This window comes from Schistocerca piceifrons, chromosome 2, assembly GCF_021461385.2.
Source record: "Schistocerca piceifrons isolate TAMUIC-IGC-003096 chromosome 2, iqSchPice1.1, whole genome shotgun sequence".
In the NCBI taxonomy this organism is placed as follows: domain Eukaryota; kingdom Metazoa; phylum Arthropoda; class Insecta; order Orthoptera; family Acrididae; genus Schistocerca; species Schistocerca piceifrons.
The window spans coordinates 35,383,074-35,403,781 of record NC_060139.1 but is presented as its reverse complement, the minus strand read 5'-3'; the positions used below and the strand labels follow the sequence as shown (position 1 = coordinate 35,403,781).

The following is a 20,708-nucleotide window of genomic DNA, read 5'->3' as shown; positions in this document are numbered from 1 at the left end:
GCTCACTACTTAAGAACTGCTTTCAGAAGAAACAGTTACTTTGGCAGAGATAAATACAACACTACATCCTGAAAGATCTGGAACTTCTAGTGGAAAACAGCCAGCTAAAGGGAAGGTTTTCCTCCTATTTATAAAATCTTTCATAGATCGCATCAGTAGAGTACAAACGAGACACAGTTTGGGAACAATGTTTAAACCAACAAGAAAGGTGCATAGATATTTGGATACTTCAAATGGCCTATGGGCACCACTACAAGAATGTATAAAATCCCTTAGCATCTGATCAAATGTACATAGGAACTTGAAAAACAAGCATTAACAAACAACTTAAGGAACACCGCAATTATTACCTGGGAAACACGGATGAATTAGCAGGCAGCAGTTCATGGACTGGAGTCAGGGAACCGCCAAATTAGTTTCACTGATACTATAGTTATCTCAAGGTCCAATAATTACTGTTCTAGGTAGTATAGAAAAGCCATATAAATTTGAAAGTACAAAAACAACTTTAACAGAAAAGGAGGAGGATCGAAATTAGACAAGTTGTGGGCCTTAGTGCTAAATAAAATGAAGAGACCCGACTCTTCTCAACTACAAGCTCAACCCCCTTCAAAGATTTTGGAATTCTTGTACTTGCTTCTCAATATGTTCTCTCTTTTTAATGGTATGTATTGGTAATAACAAAAGTTAGTTTCAACTGAACAGTGATTCACACGATGACACCACAACATAAAAAGAAAATTTCCATATACTTTTACTCTCTGTGTAAGGTTAAGATTAATTTTTTGTGTACTCCTGCAAGTATCATAAAACTTTATAAGTAAATTGGTAATCCCAAAAAAGCTAATAAATTATAAACATAATTTATTGGCCATGTTTCTGCAAATTACCTCATCTTTAGATTCAAGGGCTGAAGATTCTTGTTAGCTGCATGACAAGTAAAAATTTTCATTATAAACAGGCTGCTTTTCTGACAGTGTATATGTAACTGTTGGTCTTTGACAGCACCAGTAGAGTCCAGTAAATGTTTAACTCACAGTGCTATATAAATTGGCAACTATCTAGTGTGACTGAGGAGTCAGTATCAGTTTTCAGAGTAGTGATTTTTCTGCAAATTTCACTATTTATTTGTAACTGAAGACTAGCTTTCTTGTGTCTGTGACCAAGGGAGGTGGTGCAGTTGTTAGCACCCTGAACACTCATTCGAGAGGACGACGATTCAAACCTTCGTCTGGTCATCCCGATTTAGGTTTTCTGTGATTTCCCCAAATCGCTTCAGGCAAATGCCAGGATGGTTCCTTTGAAAGGGCAAGCGGACTTCCTCCTCTAATCCGATCAGACCGATGACCTCACTGTTTGATCCCCTCCCCCCCAGTCTTGTGTCGGTCAAGCAAGTTGTGCAATATATTCATTTTGTTGATCATCATTGTTAGTTCTACCTGCTGTTTTTCTTTCTCAGTGTACACTTTGACTCATTTCATACCCCTGAAGCTCCTCGTTCACAATACAAAATAAATGTTGGGTGGCTCCCAGCCTGGTGCAGGCATTTTGATTTGTCATTCTTGTTGGGGGCTTGAGTATCAGTTTCGGTGATTGTTTTATAAGCAGCTTCCCATTTATCATTATGTGGCTGAACTGATCCTATTTAAGACTTTTCCACCACATCAAACCTGCATTAGAGGTCTGCAAATGAGGTCTTTTCTTCTGTCAAGTTTGTCATACTCATGTTGTGGTCAAATAGGGCACCTCATGGTTGGCAGAATCCACCAGGCCTGGTATGCTGTCCACTCTATTGCTGTGGCCTGATTCTGCGTCTGTGTCCGAGTCGCAGTTTCCAACTTTTTAAACTGTTTCTTCAAGGTGGCAACTGAAATAGGTAATATCTGCGGTACAACAATAAGGATTCTACCTGAGCAAATTCAGAACTTTGGTTAATAATATTAAAACAAAGTGTGACTGTGAGCAATGTAATCTATTCCTCTATTCCCCCTATGACTTGGAGCATAACTGACACACAATCCTCACCACAATTTCCCACATCAAGCTCTGAGTTCAGCATCTTTGGAAGTAAAAAGCACACACGAGAATACTTTCACCTTTAAGTTAAGGCTTCAAGGCATCACCACCCCTTAATGTTTGTGACCTCCTTTCTTTTGAATAGTTACCATTGGGCTGCATCTGGAACTCATTCATACATCAGATTTAATTTGAACCAGTCATCACTTCTATAGTAGTGTTTTGTTTTGTAGCCAATAGGAGAATCTTTTTTAAAGAAAAAGGCCCAAATTGTTGAAAAAATTATCTACTGTTTTAGAACTATTATTTGCCTAGAACTTTCATATTGTAAACCACATTTTTACTTCAGAAAGAAATTGGCTGCTCGAGTAGAGGAGAACTTAGTTTCTTGCTTATTGAAATTTTGAAATAGCGGTTTGGAACAAATTAGTGTCGGTAATTGATATAGACAATCTCTCCTGACTTCGTGAGTTTACTTACTTTGTAAAGTTGTAATCTTCAAATTCATTAAAATTAGCGTTTTTTCAGGTATTCTCTTTTTGCTGTGATAAATCATCTGGGTTCACTAGATGCTGGCCATTATACAGCATTTATTCGTCAACAACGGAACCATTGGTTTAAATGTGACGATCACCTTATAACAAAAGCAAATATCCAGGAAGTGCTGGATAGTGAAGGGTGAGTATTTTTTAACCATAAACTATTCATCTGCCATAGATGCAAAACATTGTTTATAATGTATAAAATCACAAGAAGGCAGAGTGACTGGTCATTACCTACCTTTAGAGGGTGGTATCCCGAGTGCTGTTGATTGACATACATTAAAGTACAATGGGCTAGCCTAGCTTTTGGAACTGTTAATTTGTACCTCAAGGAGGAAATAAGGATAGGTTGGGGAAGGCTAGGACGGATGAACAGGTCGCTCAGACACCAAGGTGAGAGAGCCAAGCTGTCATAAGAATGAAGGAAAACAAAGAGGAAGAATGAGACATGGCTGTTTGTTTTGTTTAAGACATTCCTTATGTTTAGGAGTGTGTTCCATGACTTTGAGGCTATATAATATTATTGTGTGTGTTACTGATATTTTAGTAATCATAATTTTTACAGATTTTGCACTATTACTGAGGTGATGCTCCAGTTTCCCAGTGTGCAAGCATGTTTAATACAATCTGCATTTTATACAGTATACACAGTGTTTCAGAAGGTGTAGTAAATATTTTAGGGATTTGTAGTATAAACTGATTGAAATATATGAAATACAACATTCAGTATGGTAACCCAAACAAATACTTGCAGAAGGTGTTAAGCGAAGGTAAGTGATTAAGTCAGAGTTGATATTAATAAAGTCTGCCACATACTTCAGTGCACTTTCAAAATCTCTAAAGAACACCACTTGTAGATCTTATGAGGTCACCTTGGCATTCTTTTCTGAGGGCTGCACTGCTCATAATCTGAAGCATCAATTTGTCATCCCACATAGAAATTCTGTGTGTACTTGTTGAAGAACTACGTTCTGCCAACTTAATAATGTCTACTGTTTCACACAAACGCTGTTCAGTTGCTCATTCAGATGTGATAGGACTGCTTGGTAATATACTAGTGTCACACAGTTTAGTGAAAACATGAATAAACACTCTTGAATCAGGTACTCTGTGATTAGAAAATCACCTACCATATTCTCTACAAGTAGCAGTGTTTTCATTACAAAACCCATACACAAAGACCATGTTGGCATACTCAGAATTTGTAAATACCCTGGTGGAAAAAAATTGCAACACCAAAAAAATAATTAATGTAAGGTAATAAAATTTTGGGAATACATTTGTCTAGGTAACATGTTTAAGTGATCAACATTGCAAGATCACGAATTAACATAAGCGCAAGATGTGCTAATGCAAATGTGAAATGCTGGTACATTAACAGCCGGTGTAACCACCAGAATGTTGAATGCGAGCATGCCAGATGTCAGGTTGTAGAATGGAGTTCCGTGTCTGTTGCACTTGGTCAGTCAATATAGGGACAGTTAATGCCGGTTGTGGACAAAGCTGGAGTTGTCGTCTGATGGTGTACCGTATGTGCTCAATTGGAGACAGATCTGGTGATAGAGCAGGTTAAAGCAACAAGTTGATACGTGACACACTGCAGAGCATGCTGGGTTACAGCAGCAGGATGTGGGTGAGCATTATACTGTTGGAAAATACCTCCTGGAATATTGTTCACGAATGGCAGCACAACAGGTCGAATCACCAGACTGACATACAGATTTGAGGTCACGGTGTGTAGGATAACCACGAGACTGCTCCTGCTGTTATGTGAAATTGCAACCCAGACCGTAACTCCAGTTGCAGGTTCAGTATGTGCAGTGCGCAGACGAGTTGGTTGCAGGTCCTCAACTGGCCACCTCCCAACCGACACAAAGCCATCACTGGCACTGAGGGAGAACCAGCTTTCATCAGAAAACACATCAGACCTTGTCCCTGCTTTTCAATCAGCTCTCCATTGACACCACTGAAGTCACAAAGTATGGTGGCTTGGGCACGCTATAGGGCATATGGCTCAGAGTTGTACTTGCAGTAACCAATTTCTAACAGTTCATTGTGTCACTGTGATACTGCTGTTCAAATGGCAGCTGCAGATGCAGTATGATGCACCAGAGCCCCATGCCGAATATGGTGGTCTTCTCTCTCAGTAATGGCACGTGAACATCCGGATCCTGGTCATCTTGTGACCATTTTGTCGTGAACACTGCTGCCGGCAGTTAAGTACAGTGGCTACATTTCTGCCAAGTCTTTTCACAATAGTCGTAGAAAGGACAACCAGCTTCTTGTAGCCCTATTGCAAGATCTTGTTCAAATTCAGTGAGCTATTGATAATGGTGTCCTTGTGCCTTAAAGGCTTCCTTGACTAATATCAACTCATCACATCCAATCTAAAAGTAAATAACCCTCATGACCTAAAGTGATTTGCATTCTCATATTGGCACTACTAGCACCACTCTTATGCGACTGCCATGAAATTTGAATAGATATAATCTTCCGATGTGGTAACATGCCTGCCAGCTTGCATTTGTGTTTTGCAAAACTCCTTCTTGGTGTTGCAATTTTTTCCGTCAATGTATGTTCAGCACGCTTAAACGATACAGCAGAATTGCCCAGCAAATCACAATCACAGTTGAAAAATTCAGTTATATAAACTGAAGAATATCTTTGCAATTTGAGCGTCAAAACAAAAATGACAGTTGATAATAAAAGCTATAGCAACTCGAGTACCAACCCACAAAATGAAAACTTATCTCCATAGACAATAGAAATTCGACATGTGTTATAATAAACTTTTTATTCAAGTTAGTTTATGCTGCCAACTCTTAAAATATTTACTTTTACTGCAGAAATGCACTATATAAGAAAAAAGAAGAGTAGAAGAATTAGTGAAAATCATACTACTTACTTTTTACAGTGAAAAAACTCCTTCATAAAATTGTATTAATGAAACAGCATTGTACACGAGATAAAAAAAAAACAATATCAACGACGTTTTTAGCAGACTTGCCTTGTATTTGGAAGACGGAGGCTCCGATCCCATCTAGACACCCTTATTTAGGCTTTATCTGGTTTCATTAAATTACGTCAGGTGATCGTCTTACTTCAGACTCTGTTTGTATTGTCAGTACACCTTATGACATCTGTGCTTTGACTGTTCCCTGTCTCCTTTAACTGTACATATACTCTTCATTTGTGTGATCTATAAGAAAGTGTTATGAAACACAGAACAAGCTGGAGAAAATTTCCTATTTCTGTGGTGAACGCCACATTATTAAAAGTGGATAAATGTGAGTGAATCACTTAACCCTTCATATAAAGACAGTAGTATTGTAACAACTAGAAGATTTTAGTTTAGTGGCAGCATTTTGGCAAAATCAGGTGCAATACTGTAATGCTCCTGCTTCTTATATATTTACAAAAAATGACCAAATAGTTTTTTAGTCCCAAAATTGCATTTCTCTCAGTTAATTTATTGAGCTTTTTGTGATATCTTAAGAAACTTTGAGGCGAGATACGTAACATAAGTTCTCAAATTCTTAAGTTGAATAACTCATTGCAGTCCATGGCTGTTGACTGAAACATCTATTCATTCTGTTTTACAGTGATAGTCCTGGATTTTCCATTTTTTAATTATATACATAATATTGAACAGAGTGGTACTTTTAAAATAAATTTCGACATCCACTTTTCATGATTTCTTATTTTATTAACAATTTTCACTTCCAACAACTTGCATATTACAACTTACAACTGCACTGAATTACACAGGCCTGAACTAACTTGCCCTACCTTTTGGCCTAGCATATACAGGGTTATTACAAATGATTGAAGCGATTTCACAGCTCTACAATAACTTTATTATTTGAGATATTTCCGCAATGCTTTGCACACACGTACAAAAACTCAAAAAGTTTTTTTAGGCATTCACAAATGTTCGATATGTGCCCCTTTAGTGATTCGGCAGACATCAAGCCGATAATCAAGTTCCTCCCACACTCGGCGCAGCATGTCCCCATCAATGAGTTCGAAAGCATTGTTGACGCGAGCTCGCAGTTCTGGCATTTCGTGGTAGAGGAGGTTTAAACACTGAATCTTTCACATAACCCCACAGAAAGAAATCGCATGGGGTTAAGTCGGGAGAGCATGGAGGCCATGACGTGAATTGCTGATCATGATCTCCACCACGACCGATCCATCGGTTTTCCAATCTCCTGTTTAAGAAATGCCGAACATCACGATGGAAGTGCGGTGGAGCACCATCCTGTTGAAAGATGAAGTCGGCGCTGTCGGTCTCCAGTTGTGGCATGAGCCAATTTTCCAGCATGTCCAGATACACGTGTCCTGTAACGTTTTTTTCGCAGAAGAAAAAGGGGCCGTAAACTTTAAACCGTGAGATTGCACAAAACACGTTAACTTTTGGTGAATTGCGAATTTTCTGCACGAATGCGTGAGGATTCTCTACCGCTCAGATTCGCACATTGTGTCTGTTCACTTCACCATTAAGAAAAAATGTTGCTTCATCACTGAAAACAAGTTTCGCACTGAACGCATCCTCTTCCATGAGCTGTTGCAACCGCGCCGAAAATTCAAAGCGTTTGACTTTGTCATCGGGTGTCAGGGCTTGTAGCAATTGTAAACGGTAAGGCTTCTGCTTTAGCCTTTTCCGTAAGATTTTCCAAACCGTCGGCTGTGGTACGTTTAGCTCCCTGCTTGCTTTATTCGTCAACTTCCGCGGGCTACGTGTGAAACTTGCCCGTGCGCGTTCAACCGTTTCTTCGCTCACTGCAGGCCGACCCGTTGATTTCCCCTTACAGAGGCATCCAGCAGCTTTAAACTGTGCATACCATCGCCGAATGGAGTTAGCAGTTGGTGGATCTTTGTTGAACTTCGTCCTGAAGTGTCGTTGCACTGTTATGACTGACTGGTGTGAGTGCATTTCAAGCACGACATACGCTTTCTCGTCTTCTGTCGCCATTTTGTCTCACTGCGCTCTCGAGTGCTCTGGCGGCAGAAACCTGAAGTGCGGCTTCAGCCGAACAAAACTTTATGAGTTTTTCTACGTATCTGTAGTGTGTAGTTGACCGTGTGTCAATGAGTGGAGCTACAGTGAATTTATGAAATCGCTTCAATCATTTGTAATAGCCCTGTACATTAATGACAATGTGTAATTATTTTTTTTATTGTTATGATTCAGTTGTTTTTGTAACTCACAATAAAAACAAATTTGTTAAAATTGATTTAAATGTGACAACACACTCAAAATGAATAAGAGATTTTAAGTAAATCGTCTTCTAAAGCAAAATGTATTTCTATGATAAATTTTGAGACATAAGTTCCTTTAACAGTTACTCTACAAATATGTAAGGTTTCATCTAAAACAAATTACCATTCCCACTTTGTACAATATTACTAACTACATCTGAAATCTTGATTGTTTTATACAAAGAAAGGTGCTCCATTCTGTGCTGAATACTATTAAAAGTAACATACGTTTACATGATGATCAGATTGTTACCTCATCTTATGAAATTTCTGTTAACATATTTTATTCTGTAAATAAACTATTATTCCCACTTCCATTGCACACTGACTTGTGTAAGTTGAGAAGTACAGCGTATCATGATGTATACTAAGGACATACACTAGTATTATGAAAAAGATAGATTGCCACTGACCATATAATGGAGATGATTTGCAGAGAGGCACACAAAAAAGACTGCTAATTGTTTAGCAGTCCTTTTGGTGTGCTTGTCTGCGACTCAACATCTCCACCATATAGTGAGTAGTAATATTGTCATTTCACTATCGTGTGATTTCCATTGTTTGATTTTGCCTAAGGACATATATCACATACTAATATCGTGAATCTTGATCTATTACATTACTATGAGCAAGAGACAATGTATAGGATACTAGCGCATGCTGTTTCAGATCTTCTACTGCTGTTAGCATTGACATGAATTTTAAAAGTTTGCGTGCGCATTGAATATTCTAAGAAATTTCATACTTGCATCCAGCAATCATCAATCACAGTAGATGGTATGTCGACTGGGCATCTGCTAGTCATCCTCAGGTGAGCCATGAAAGACTGACAGACGTCCTCTGTTCCACAATATATAGACCACTGAGTGTACTCCGTGCATACTTCAAGAACTCGGTGATAGACTGACAACACTACGTGCTGGCAGTGCCCTTGCTAGTGTCTCTGCAGAACCCAGCTGTTTTCAGCATTATCACAGACATCAGTGCACTCTGCAGCCTATGATCAGAGCAGATCATGTGGATTGTGAGATCCCATGTATTATCATCTGGTAAGTCAGTGACCATGTTGCGAACTGGAAGGTCTGTGGTGACAATAATGTCATTTACTTCACAATTACAAATGCAGATAGTGACTGAGACACAAACATTTATTCCGGGTGACTATACAATCATTGCAGAGCAAATTGGGAATTTTTAAATGCAGAATTCAAGATACAGCCACTGCAAGGAAGCAGATTTAATGTTGATGCCAAAGCACACAAATTGGAGCTAGCACTGGAGGGTGCAAGACAGGGCACTCCCAACATTTATTAGGAAGACAAAAGTGTTGAAAATTCCCGGGAGTCTCACCCTACAGTCCTTAAGTCGAAAACTAGGCAGGAGAGAATTACTTCCAAAGATCTTCAGGGGAAAAAGAGCAACAAGAAAGGTTGATTTTCTATCAAACAGACAAACAACAATATAAGGAATTACATTGAAGAGCCAGAGAGACTGGTACACCTGCCTAATATCAAGTACGGCCACCGCGAGCACGCAGAAGTGCCACAACACGACATGGCATAGACTCGACTAATGTCTGAAGTAGTGCTGGAGGGAACTGACTCCATGAATCCTGCAGGGTTGTCCATAAATCCATAAGAGGGTTGTCCATAAATCCATAAGAGTACAAGGGGGTGAAGATCTCTTCTGAACAGCACTTTGCAAGGCATCCCATAAATGTTCAACAATGTTCGTGTCTGGGGGGTTTGGTGGTCAGCGGAAGTGTTTAAAATCGGAAGAGTTCCTGGAGCCAATCCGTAGCAATTCTGAACATGTGGGGTGTCGCATTGTCCTGCTGGAATTGCCCAAGTCCATCGGAATGCACAATGGTCATAAATGGTGATCAAGACAGGACGCTTACAGTCATGTCACCTGTCAGAGTCATATCTACACATATCAGGGGTCCCATATCACTCCAACTGCACATGTCCCACACCATTACAGGGCCTCCACTGGCTCGAACAGTTCCCTGCTAACATGCAGGGTCCGTGGATTTATGACGTTGTCTCCATACCCACACAAGTCCATCCACTTGATACAATTTGAAATGAGTCTCGTCCGACCAGGCAACATGTTTCCAGTCATCAACAGTCCGGTGTCAGTGTTGACTGGTCCAAGTGAGGTGTAAAGCTTTGTATCATGCAGTCATCAAAGGTACACGAGTGGGCCTTTAGCTCCAGTAGCCCACATCGATGGCGTTTCGTTGAATGGTTCACATGCCGACACTTGTTGATGGCCCAGCATTGAAATCTGCAGCAGCTTGCAGAAGGGTTGCACCTGTCACATTGAATGATACTCTTCTGTCGTTGTTGGTCCGATTCTTGCAGGATCTTTTTCTGGCCGCAGTGATGTTGCAGATTTGATGTTTTACTAGACTCGTGACATTTGCGGTACACTCGTGAAATGGCCATACAGGAAAATCCTCACTTCATCACTACCTCGGAGATACTGAGTCCCATTGCTCGTGCGCTGACTATAACACCACATTCAAACTCACTTAAAATGCTATCTTTGTGTAATGTTTCCAGTACAGTAACATAGTTGACATCGGTGGCCTCCAGGCATTAATTTGGTTTTCTTTTTTCTTTTTTTTTTTTTTTTTTTTCATTACTACTTGATAGTTGGAGACCAAGTAAAAAATGGCACTTAAGTCTAGTTATGCTTGTTGTTAATATTTTTATTAATTTTCAATTTAAAATTGGTGAATTATGAAACTTCCACTATGTCTACAGTATGTCTTGCTAGAACTTTCCGCAAAAAGCGTCCGTGGAATGTTTGTGACAGTATACAATCGTTCTTGTACATATATTTATGTCTGTAATGTGAGGGCTTAATTTAATGTATAGTAAAACCGAAATATTGCATGTAACTCTGTCACAAATAACTGTTAACGTTGTGAAAGTTGTTGTTCAATGTCCAAACTGGCTTTAAATCTTGATACCCTGTCATCGTAGCAGCAGTAACCATTCTAACAACTGCACCAGATACTTGTTGTCTTATTCTGCTGGTTACATATCTCCATATTTGAATACCCTTGCCTGTACCAGTTTCTTTGGTGCTTCAGTGTACTACACCAAACAAGAGTAGAAAATTTGGAGGTGTACATTAAGGACCAAATGGTAACATATGATTGGGGTTTTCCATACAAACTAACAACAAATAAGGTTCAGTCACCCCCTGTGTTATCAAGCTTGAGAAGATCTGACGGCACGATGATGAGAGACTGGGAAACGTCAGTCTTGTACCTACTCAGAACTTTGTTGCCGGACGATACAATGATGGAAGACACAGAGTTACATCAGCACCTTCACTGTGAATAACAGTATTGTTATTCCATTTGCCAAGAGAAAGTGAGTCCAGCAATAATGTAGTTAAAGAAGGGGAAAGTACCAAGACCTGACAGAATACTAGCAGAAGTATTGCATCAGTTGGTGGACCAAATTGTGCCCTATATAACTGTGTTATTAAATGAATGTCTTTTGCAGGGTCAGGTGTCCAGAATGTGGAAAATCACAAATATCATCACAGTAAACAAAGGGGAAGACAAAGATCCAAGAGAACCGAAATCTTACCGGCCAGTTTGCTTGGTAAATGCTATGGCCAAAGTACAGGAAAAGCTTCTATGCCTCTGCCTGAGGGACCACAGACAGTTAACAGGTTCCCTGCAGTATGATTTCAAGAAAGGGAAGTCCACTGAGGATGCAATAAATCAGATAATATCGTGAATGTCCCACATGATACGTATGTTATAGCCATAATGATTGATATTGCTGAAACAGATGGACTGCCCAAGGTGTGTCTACAAAAGTCTGAGATTATTGCACAGACAGGCAGGTGCAATTAGAATGTCCTGCAAAGAAAAGGCTGCCCACAGGGCACTGATTGTGGTCCAGAGTTCTAGGATGTTGGCGTAGAACTATTACTGAACCAGCTTTACATTATAACAAACACTAGAGGCTGCATTGCCTATGCAGATGTTCTGTTAATTATAGTATCTGCTACCACAAGGGCTAAACAGTAGGGTAGTTCTTGAAAGACTAAGCAATTGGTGCGTAGAAAACAAACTGATGATAGGAAATTACGAAACAGTCTATCTGTTACTAAAATAAACTTGATCAAGAATGAGAAACCCCACAATCAGAACAAATGACCAACCTGCAATAAGAAAAGAAGCATATTGGTACCTAGGAATTTACATCAACGAAAAGCAAATCTTCCATGCACATGTAGAAATCATCTGCTAGAAAGGCATTAAAATCTTAATAAAATAGCACAATTAGCCAAAGAAGTTTTCAGCTGCCACTAAGTGCAGTAAGACTGTACCACAACTCAATCTTACTAGCTATTGTGGGCTATGGGTTGAGCGTTTGGGCTCATAGAGCCAGGAACATAAGGAGAGCGCAGGCTTTCGACAAGCAGAGAGTGTACCTCTGTGCCTGACAGGCATGTATAGAACAACAGCGACTGAGGCGTTGATGGTGATTTTGGCTTGCTACTTCTAGACCTAGTAGTAAGAAAGAGAGGTGCACAATATTGGCTCAAAAAGTGTGAATATGATAAGGTAAAGGAGATACTGGGCACAAGAGACACATCAAAGAAGGAAATAAAAGCATGCTTTGATAAAGAATGGCAAGAAGTCTGGTTGGACAGAGCAGAAACAGGGAGGAGTTCCTTCCCAACATAAAAGAAGGAACAAGGGCAACGTACTTCCTTGTGACCAAGGGAGCTATACACTAACTGTCGGGTCATGGTCCATGTCCCAGCTACATATAAAAATAGGACAGCACACTACAGGCACTTGTGAATGTGAAGAGATCAGTACCCTGCATCACATTGTCTGGGAGTGTGACATCAGATGAGATATTACGGACCAGGACCAGGAACACATTTGGATATGCAACAGTCTGTAATATAATAAGGAATGAGAAACAGTAGCTTAAGCTGAACTCACTCACAGCTAAGATATCAGCTTATGAACTGCAAGCCTACATGCCTTAGAGACAACCATGAAGAGGCCTTACATTGATCGTGATAACAACCACCGACAACCACCTTCTGGGAGCAGTGAGGTGACGAGCGTCGGGGTGGATCAGGAAGGACGTCCTAAGACCCTGACAGCCACCTCCCAATCTCAACACATTGGGTGGCACGACAACACAGTGCCTATGAATCCGGAGTTGCACCTCAGTGCACCAAGGGCTAACCATCCTGACAAATGAGACATCCAGTTTAGTTCTAATACTAAGTACAATAGTGAAGTGTAATGCTGTGTAGTACAGTGTTGTGGTATAGCACTGTAGTAGTGTAGTCCAGAATTATAAATTACAAAATTTGTGACCTACCAAGCGCCGCATAGTGTAATAGAAAAGTAGTGTGTGCCTTCTATATTCCAGGTGAACAGATATCTATGCAGCTGATGGTCATATAGTACTATTCAGTCCTTTTTTAGTTATTATTAACTTTTTGTTTTAATGTAGTTATTCTTTGTAGATCCCCCCCCCCTCCATCCTCTTAAATAGCATAATGCTTAGTTATTACTAACACTTTCAAAATCGTGTTAAAATGTTATGTGCTTTATTAAGGGAATTCATGTGTAACATTCAGTCTGTTCTTTTATGTAGATAAAAGGCTAAAAGCAAATAGCAAATAAATAAATAAATAAATAGTGAAACTGATATCTGCTGTCACAGTTCATCAGATTTTCCATCGTATGACTTTCCATGAATTATTTAATAATACTTTCCTAAAAAGATGTTGCTGCGGCTAAAATTATTAATTCATCACACTCCATTGAATTTCTAACAGTGGAAAAGCCAGGATGGAATGTAACAGAATTATGAAAAGGATAGTTGCTACTCACCATATAGCAGGGATGCTGAGTCGCAGATAGAAACAACAGAAAGACTGTCACAAAATAAGCTTTCATCCAACAAGGCATTTGTAAAAAAAAAAAAAAAAAAAAAAAAAAACACACACACACACACACACACACACACACACACACACACACACACACACACACAAACGTTACCACAGTCTGACAGCAGAAGCCAGGCTACCCTAGAAGCAGCAGCAGCAGTAATGCATGACGGGAGAGGCAACTGGGTGGGAGAAATGAGGAGGCTGGGGTGGGGAGGGGGAGTTGATAACAGGGTGGGGGTAGGGAACAGTGAAGTGCTGCTGGAGAACAGGCAGGAACAAGATGGAATTCTGAATTGCGCAGGTGGAAACTCTCCCTGCAATATATTCTACGTTCCCATGACCCTCCTGGCCTCAAACTTTGTTAGTCATTGTTCTCACTCATCTAGCCCCTTCCCTGTTCCCGTTCCAGCACTACACAGCCTTGTATTCCACCAACACACCCAGCATTTTTACTTCTCTACTTTACCACTAACCCCGTCCCAACCTGTGTCTAATCTCCCAATTGCACTTACCTGCCCCGCTCTCCACCTCGTCCCTGCACACTCCCAGGTGCACTACACCGTCTGCGACTCAGCGTCTCAGCTATATGGTGAGCAGTAACTATCCATTGAATTTCTGGTGCAGGTACAATGTCGGACAATGGCAGACATGCTCGGTTGTGAAAGGCATGTGCAGTTCTGATATTCAGTGTGGGATACTTTCATAGTGTACATGATCTGACTTGTAAAAGCCATACCGTACTGGCAAAGTATTTTGTAAATTCCAGCCTACTGCTATTACAAATTGTCCTTCAGTGATCACAGCAGTACGAGGCTCTTGGACAGAAAGCTACGAGCACTCTAATCAGTGGCCCTTAAACCAACTGTAATATGAAGTTATATGGATGATATGTTCACAGTGTAGCCTCATGTAAAAGATAAATTAATGGATTTTTTATTTTACATCAGTTCCACTCGTAAGAACATCTGGTTCACTTTGGAAATAGAGAGAGACTATTGTCTGCCTTTCCGGATGGTTTGGCCCTGAGGGGCTCAACATTCATTTGCTGAGTACAGGCTTGGTGAGCCCAGGGTTCCCTAGCCGGGGACTGGTAAGCACTGCCAGCGAACAGGAACCTTGGCTTGACCACCCGCATCACGAGGATGGAACAAACTTCTAATAAAAAAAAACGTCAATCACAAGGTGTGCTGCTTGCTGATGAGATGCATGGTTGTTGAGGTGGAACAGTTGTTAGTGGGCAACCTCTGGGAAACCTGCCGCACCTAATTTGTATAAGGCTTGCTGAGGCACACGGGGCTCTGTCTGAGTGACCCTTAATCCCTAGCTGCTCATGGGATCAAGTTGGAACCCTTGCAATCTTCATCTCCTCCCAGTGGGAAGGGTGTACTACCTGAGAGTACCCACACCCAATCCTCCAAATGAATGTGGAGGGCTAGCTCTCCTGATAATCTGAATCACTTGCCTTCTAGTAACAGGGCTCAAGGAGTCGTAAATTAAAATGTGTTTTTAGTGATTAAGAGGAAAGAGGGAACATATGAAAAAGTGTCCCCCTTCTACGTCCATAAAGGACTTGCTGGAAGCCTAAAGTCTATAAAGTGGCTGAGGACTGGTTCCCTACTGGTCTAGACTAACAGGGCAAAGCAGATGGAACTATTTACGAAGTCCAAAAAATTGCGTGAATATGATGTAAGTGTTGAACTGCATAACTCCCTTATCTTTAGCAAGGATGTGGTCACATGCCATGACATTATGGACATCAAAAAACTTAAAAAACTCAAATTTAAAAAGGAATAGGCATTGCAGAGGAAAGTGGATGTAGAGCAAAAAATAAGGTGGGAATAATGGGGAAATTGAGAAGACCGCTACCTTCATTGTGACCTTCAGCTTTCCAACACTGCCTGACCACATCATGGCAGGTTTCCTCCAACTTAGGGTTAGGCCTTATGTACCTAACCCTATATGATGCTACAAATGCCAGCATTTTGGTCACACAGTGCTGAGCTGCGAGGGGGGGGGGGGGGGGGGGGTGAAGTGACCTGTGGGAAATGTGCAAAACAGCCCTTGAAGCTGGGATTGACTGTCTATATCCAGCAGTCTGCATTAACTGCTCTGGGAACCACCCAGTCTGGAGCCAAAACTGCCCTGTTTTTGCAGAGGAACAGAAAATTCAGGAACTCAGAGTCACCAAGCGGATGCCTATGCTGAAGCAAAAAAGGGATATAAGCTGACGAAACCTCCCGTCTTAACCACGTCTTATGCTTCCATGGTGCAGAAATCTGTCCCTAAGGTCGATGATTCGACACAGACATCGTCCAATATACAACCACCTACTGCCAGCACCTGTATGTGTGTGTGTGTGTGTGTGTGTGTGTGTGTGTGTGTGTGTGTGTGTGTGTGTGTGCGCATGCCAAGGCAAGGCGAGGCGAGTAAGAGTAAAGCAGTCAAAGCAGACAAGACCAACAACAGTTCCGTTGTGAGTGTCAAGAAGGCATACGACAAGTATAGTACCTCTCAATGCCCCCTTTCCCCCCATCCTCGAATTGACAGGGTTCAGGGAAAGGTCAAAAGCTGTCCCAAGCACCATTAGATGTAATTCTTTCTGACTGATGAGGAGGACATCATAGATGCCTCGGATCCAAGCAGCCCCTTCACTCCCCCTCGCTGTACAAGTGCTTGACCTCTGCGGTGCAAAGCCAGGGCTAAATTAAAACCACATCAGTGAAATGGCTCCCATCCTACAGTGGAACTTGAAGGGGTTCAGGAAGCACGTGGTGGGACTCCGTCTCTTATCTCAGGGTAGAGCACTATGTCTGTGTCTCCAAGAGACTAATTTCCATCAATCATACACCTCTGAGGTACGAGGCTATGTCCTACACCAAAAGGACGACCTGAGTGGAGAGAGAACTAGAGGAGGCCTAGGTATTTTCATCAGTACTGACTACCACTCTTCGCCCTATCACTCTCCCTTACAACGAACTTACAAGCAGTTGCTGTAACAGTGCATGCACGTCATCCATTGACAGTATCTTCCTTTTACTTGCGCTCACATGCTGTGCTCAATGAAGCAGCCTTCACATGCTGCCTCGATGAAGCAGCCCTGACAACTTATTACACAGCTCCCCCACCACTTCATCCTCTATGGTGATTTTAAAGCACACAATGTGCTTTGGGGCTTTGAAACTACCTGCCCCAGGAGAAGAGCAATTGAGAAGCTTCTCATGTCATCGTGCATATTTGCTAAATGTGGGATAGAGCATGCATGCATTTCAGTACAGCAACTGGGTTGTTCTCTGCCACTGATCTCTCACTTTGCTCTCTAGCTCTTGCTCACGCTGCTCAATGAGAAGGGGTCGATGTCTTGCACGAAAGTGATCATTTCCCGATCTGGATTCATCTGCCAAATGGAGTGGAGGCCAAAAAGGAAACCACGATGGGTACTCGGTAGAGCCGACAGGACACTTTATATCAGATTGGATATATTATTTTAACTCTTGTTCCCCTTTCTACCGTTTCGTCAGTCTTCGATGCCCTATCTGAGAATGACAGGCAGATGCTCAGTCAAAATATTGTGGAGTATAATTGATAATGACCAGTTGCAAGCCCAAAATTTCTTCAAGCAATATTGATATCACCATCAGGTCAGAGTAAAGTAACTGGTCAAAATAATTTAAAGACATGCAGCTATCTATCAAGGTGTAACACTAAAGGTGGGCAACAGGGATGCTCATGAAAAGTTACTACCTGATGAGGAAATTAGGTAATGTGAGGTATAGAGAGTTATATTGCCTTCATTGTACTTATTGCATAAAATAACAAAAAGAAATTGGTGCAAAATGAAAATTTCATAGCTTGACAGTAAAAGATTGTCGAGGTAGTCCTCCTTTGAAGTCAAAGCTTAGCAAATGTGGTGAAATGAAATGTCGTGTGGCTAGGGCCTCCTGTTGGGTAGACAGGTCACCTGGTGCAAGTCTTTCGGGTTGACGCTACTTCAGCAACTTGCGTGTTGATGGGCATGATATGATGATAAAGAAAACACAACACCCACGCCCTTGCGCAGAGAAAATCTCCAACCCAGCCGGGAATCGAACGCGGGCCCCTTTGCGTGGCATTCCATCGTGCTGACCATTCAGCTATTGAGGCGGACAGCAAATGTGGTGAATGGAATGGATATCCAACAATTTTTACTTAAAATCTCTCAGCGTCTTTCCTGTTACCAAAGCAAAGCACTGTTCTGAGAATTTATTATTCTCCTTTTGCATCCCACAGGATGTGGACAGAATATTTTCATCGGGTGAAATTGACTTCAGCATTTCTGTTTGATTTCTGGTGCAGCAATGAATCCATGTCTCCCTGACTTCGACATTGGCTAGACATTAAGCCATACCTTCCTTCCATATCTCCCTTACTGTGGGGCTTTCCTCCTTATAGTCCTGACACCTTTACCTCATGTACATGACAAGAAGTTTAAGACACCTCACGTGCCGCTAAATGTTTGTGCTCCACTATAAAATGTTTTTTTCTTAGTTTTGTTTTTAGCTTTTCTTTCTTCTCAGTATATAAGAATTAAGGTACAAATATTTTTTCATCAATTCGTCATACAATTATTTTATTTATCTATACTAAAAAGTACCAAAGACTCGTATGTATATGGACTCGACAGCTGACAGCCCAAGATGACTACACAGCTATTTACGGAACTGGCAACATAGTAACAATCCAGGTGTCCACTTTCAAACAGGCACAAGCACACACATTGTGATGGTACAAAGTAGTCAGATGGCACAGTGGAGCTGTACAGCTGTGTGGGTTGTTATCTTTACTTCTTAACAGTGTGTGCTACACAACAATTCCCTCCTGGCTATGATATGGAGGATAGGATATGAAATACCATCACATAACAATGACATGACTATGCTGCTTAAAAACAGATCTCACCTTCAGCTTTATGCTTGAGTGAAAAGTACAACTAGAGTTCATATGTTACTAATAGAATTTTAAAAGCTAAAAATTATATACTTCATTAAGTTTTGATTTTATTGCATGTCTTGTCCACAAATGTTGCTTCTTGTCTATATGTACTGACAACTTTTTTTATCCTTTTTATTGCAGTTATCTTCTGTTTTATCACAAACAGTTCCTTGAATACGAATGAAGGTGAGGGATACATTAGCCCGACACTGATTACAGTATTATTACCAGATGTGCATTCTTCAGTTGATATTAATGTTGTGCAAGACATTTCATGAGAAAGATCATGATATACACAGTGTAACTAGAAGACTGTGTGCACAGTTGACCACTTCGGTAAACTTTGGTTCGAAGATAATTGTGATACTCATACTTCATTTTTTATTTCGTGGGACAGAAGTTTGAAGTTTTGTTGTTTTATATTGAACCTGTACTTACAGTTGCCTTCATATAGAAGGTGTCATGTGATTTTGCATTAAAAAATATACCCAGATATGAGAAACTTTGAAACACTAACGTACCTGGTGCAGAACTGCCATTTCTCTGTATTTGTATTTGTGTGTGTGTGTGTGTGTGTGTGTGTGTGTGTGTGTGTGTGTGTGTGTGTGTGTGTGTGTGTGTTTTAGAAAGAGAGAGAGAGAGAGAGAGAGAGAGAGAACATACAAAATCATTTGTATGTACCATTGTATTAAAATGAGAAACAAGTATCTTAAAAAAATTCTGTAAATTTGTGGTTTATGTACTTCCATATTTGTGTAATTTAACATAAATCAGAACATTTATTTATTGTATGTAATGGAGTAGTGAAGGTATACCCTACCTTGATAAAGTGGATGTGTGGTATAATTTTATGCAAGGGGTTGTGGGAGCAGGTAGAGAGGAGAGTCAAGGTCCCATGTGTGTACCAGTGCCCCTATAACATAAATGGATGTCCTCAGTGTTTTAGGTGGAGGAAAAAAAAAAAAAACACTTTCTGGCTCAGGTATTACATTAACTCTTTCATGTACGTTGTTACGGGGGCAGGGAGTTTTCTTGCTGGGTTTATTATAATATCTTCATTGCACTCATTTGTTAACATTTGATACAGAAAATTATCAGGTACTTCCTTTATTTAGCAATAATAGTCCTTAACTGTCCCTTTAATATGAACAGAATTTTAGTGTGATTATTTGAAGATTTGTCCACCTGCAGGTGAACATCAGAGCTTTCAACAGAGTTAAACTTGACTTTTGTCTATGATTCATAAAATTATTATGTTGGTAATAATCTATATTTTTCAAATGTAAATTATATTCTGAGTTAATTTCTGCCTCAATGGCAGAAACAGCCTCAACCGTGTTTGTTACTTTTGTTTTAGCGTGTATAACAAACAGCCTATGTGTTCATGCAGCTGAATGTGTGCTGGCAGGCTCTTTATTTATCCCCCCTCCCTCTATCTTATTTATCCCCCCCCCCCTTCTTTCTTTCCTTGCAAAAGATTTCCACATACTGCCTGAAGTACATATGGGTGCATAAAAGTAGATTTTTGGAATAAATAAAATAAGGTATAATCGTTATTTCAAGTGTTATGTGACTCAGATATCATCAAAACTCTCTCTTGCTGCTGAATTACAGTGTATGGTTTAAGAGAGATAACATAATGCCACAAATGAATTTTGTAGGAATGTGTTGTTGTTAATTGAGGAAATATATTAGAAATTCCGAGTAAAATGGCAAATTAAATACTTAATTTTTGTAATTACAACAGTGGCAAGTTGTGGTACTATCATATTTATGGGAAAAATTACTAGTAAGTAAATGTGAGACTTAAAATGTAAATTCATTCTCATACTGCACAAGTAAATTCTTGTACCCATTAATTCTAGTGTGAATTCATGCATAATGTTAAAGTTAATAACTATTCAGAGCACAGAAAAGAGCAAGATCAATGTCTATTGCATATTTTGGCAATTTCATTGT

At 40.3% G+C, this 20,708-nt stretch overlaps 1 protein-coding gene across 1 annotated transcript in view; it reads left to right on the top strand.

The window, feature by feature from the left end:
• LOC124777569 (ubiquitin carboxyl-terminal hydrolase 22) overlaps positions 1-19,751 on the top strand; it is a 137,384-nt gene extending 117,633 nt beyond the window's left edge. Inside the window, exons 8-9 of the mRNA XM_047253025.1 lie at positions 2,545-2,694; positions 18,891-19,751. Of these exons, the coding sequence (XP_047108981.1) occupies positions 2,545-2,694; positions 18,891-18,933 (193 nt within the window). The 3' untranslated portion in view covers positions 18,934-19,751. The remainder of the gene's footprint in view (positions 1-2,544; positions 2,695-18,890) is intronic.
• Positions 19,752-20,708: the final 957 nt, after the last annotated feature.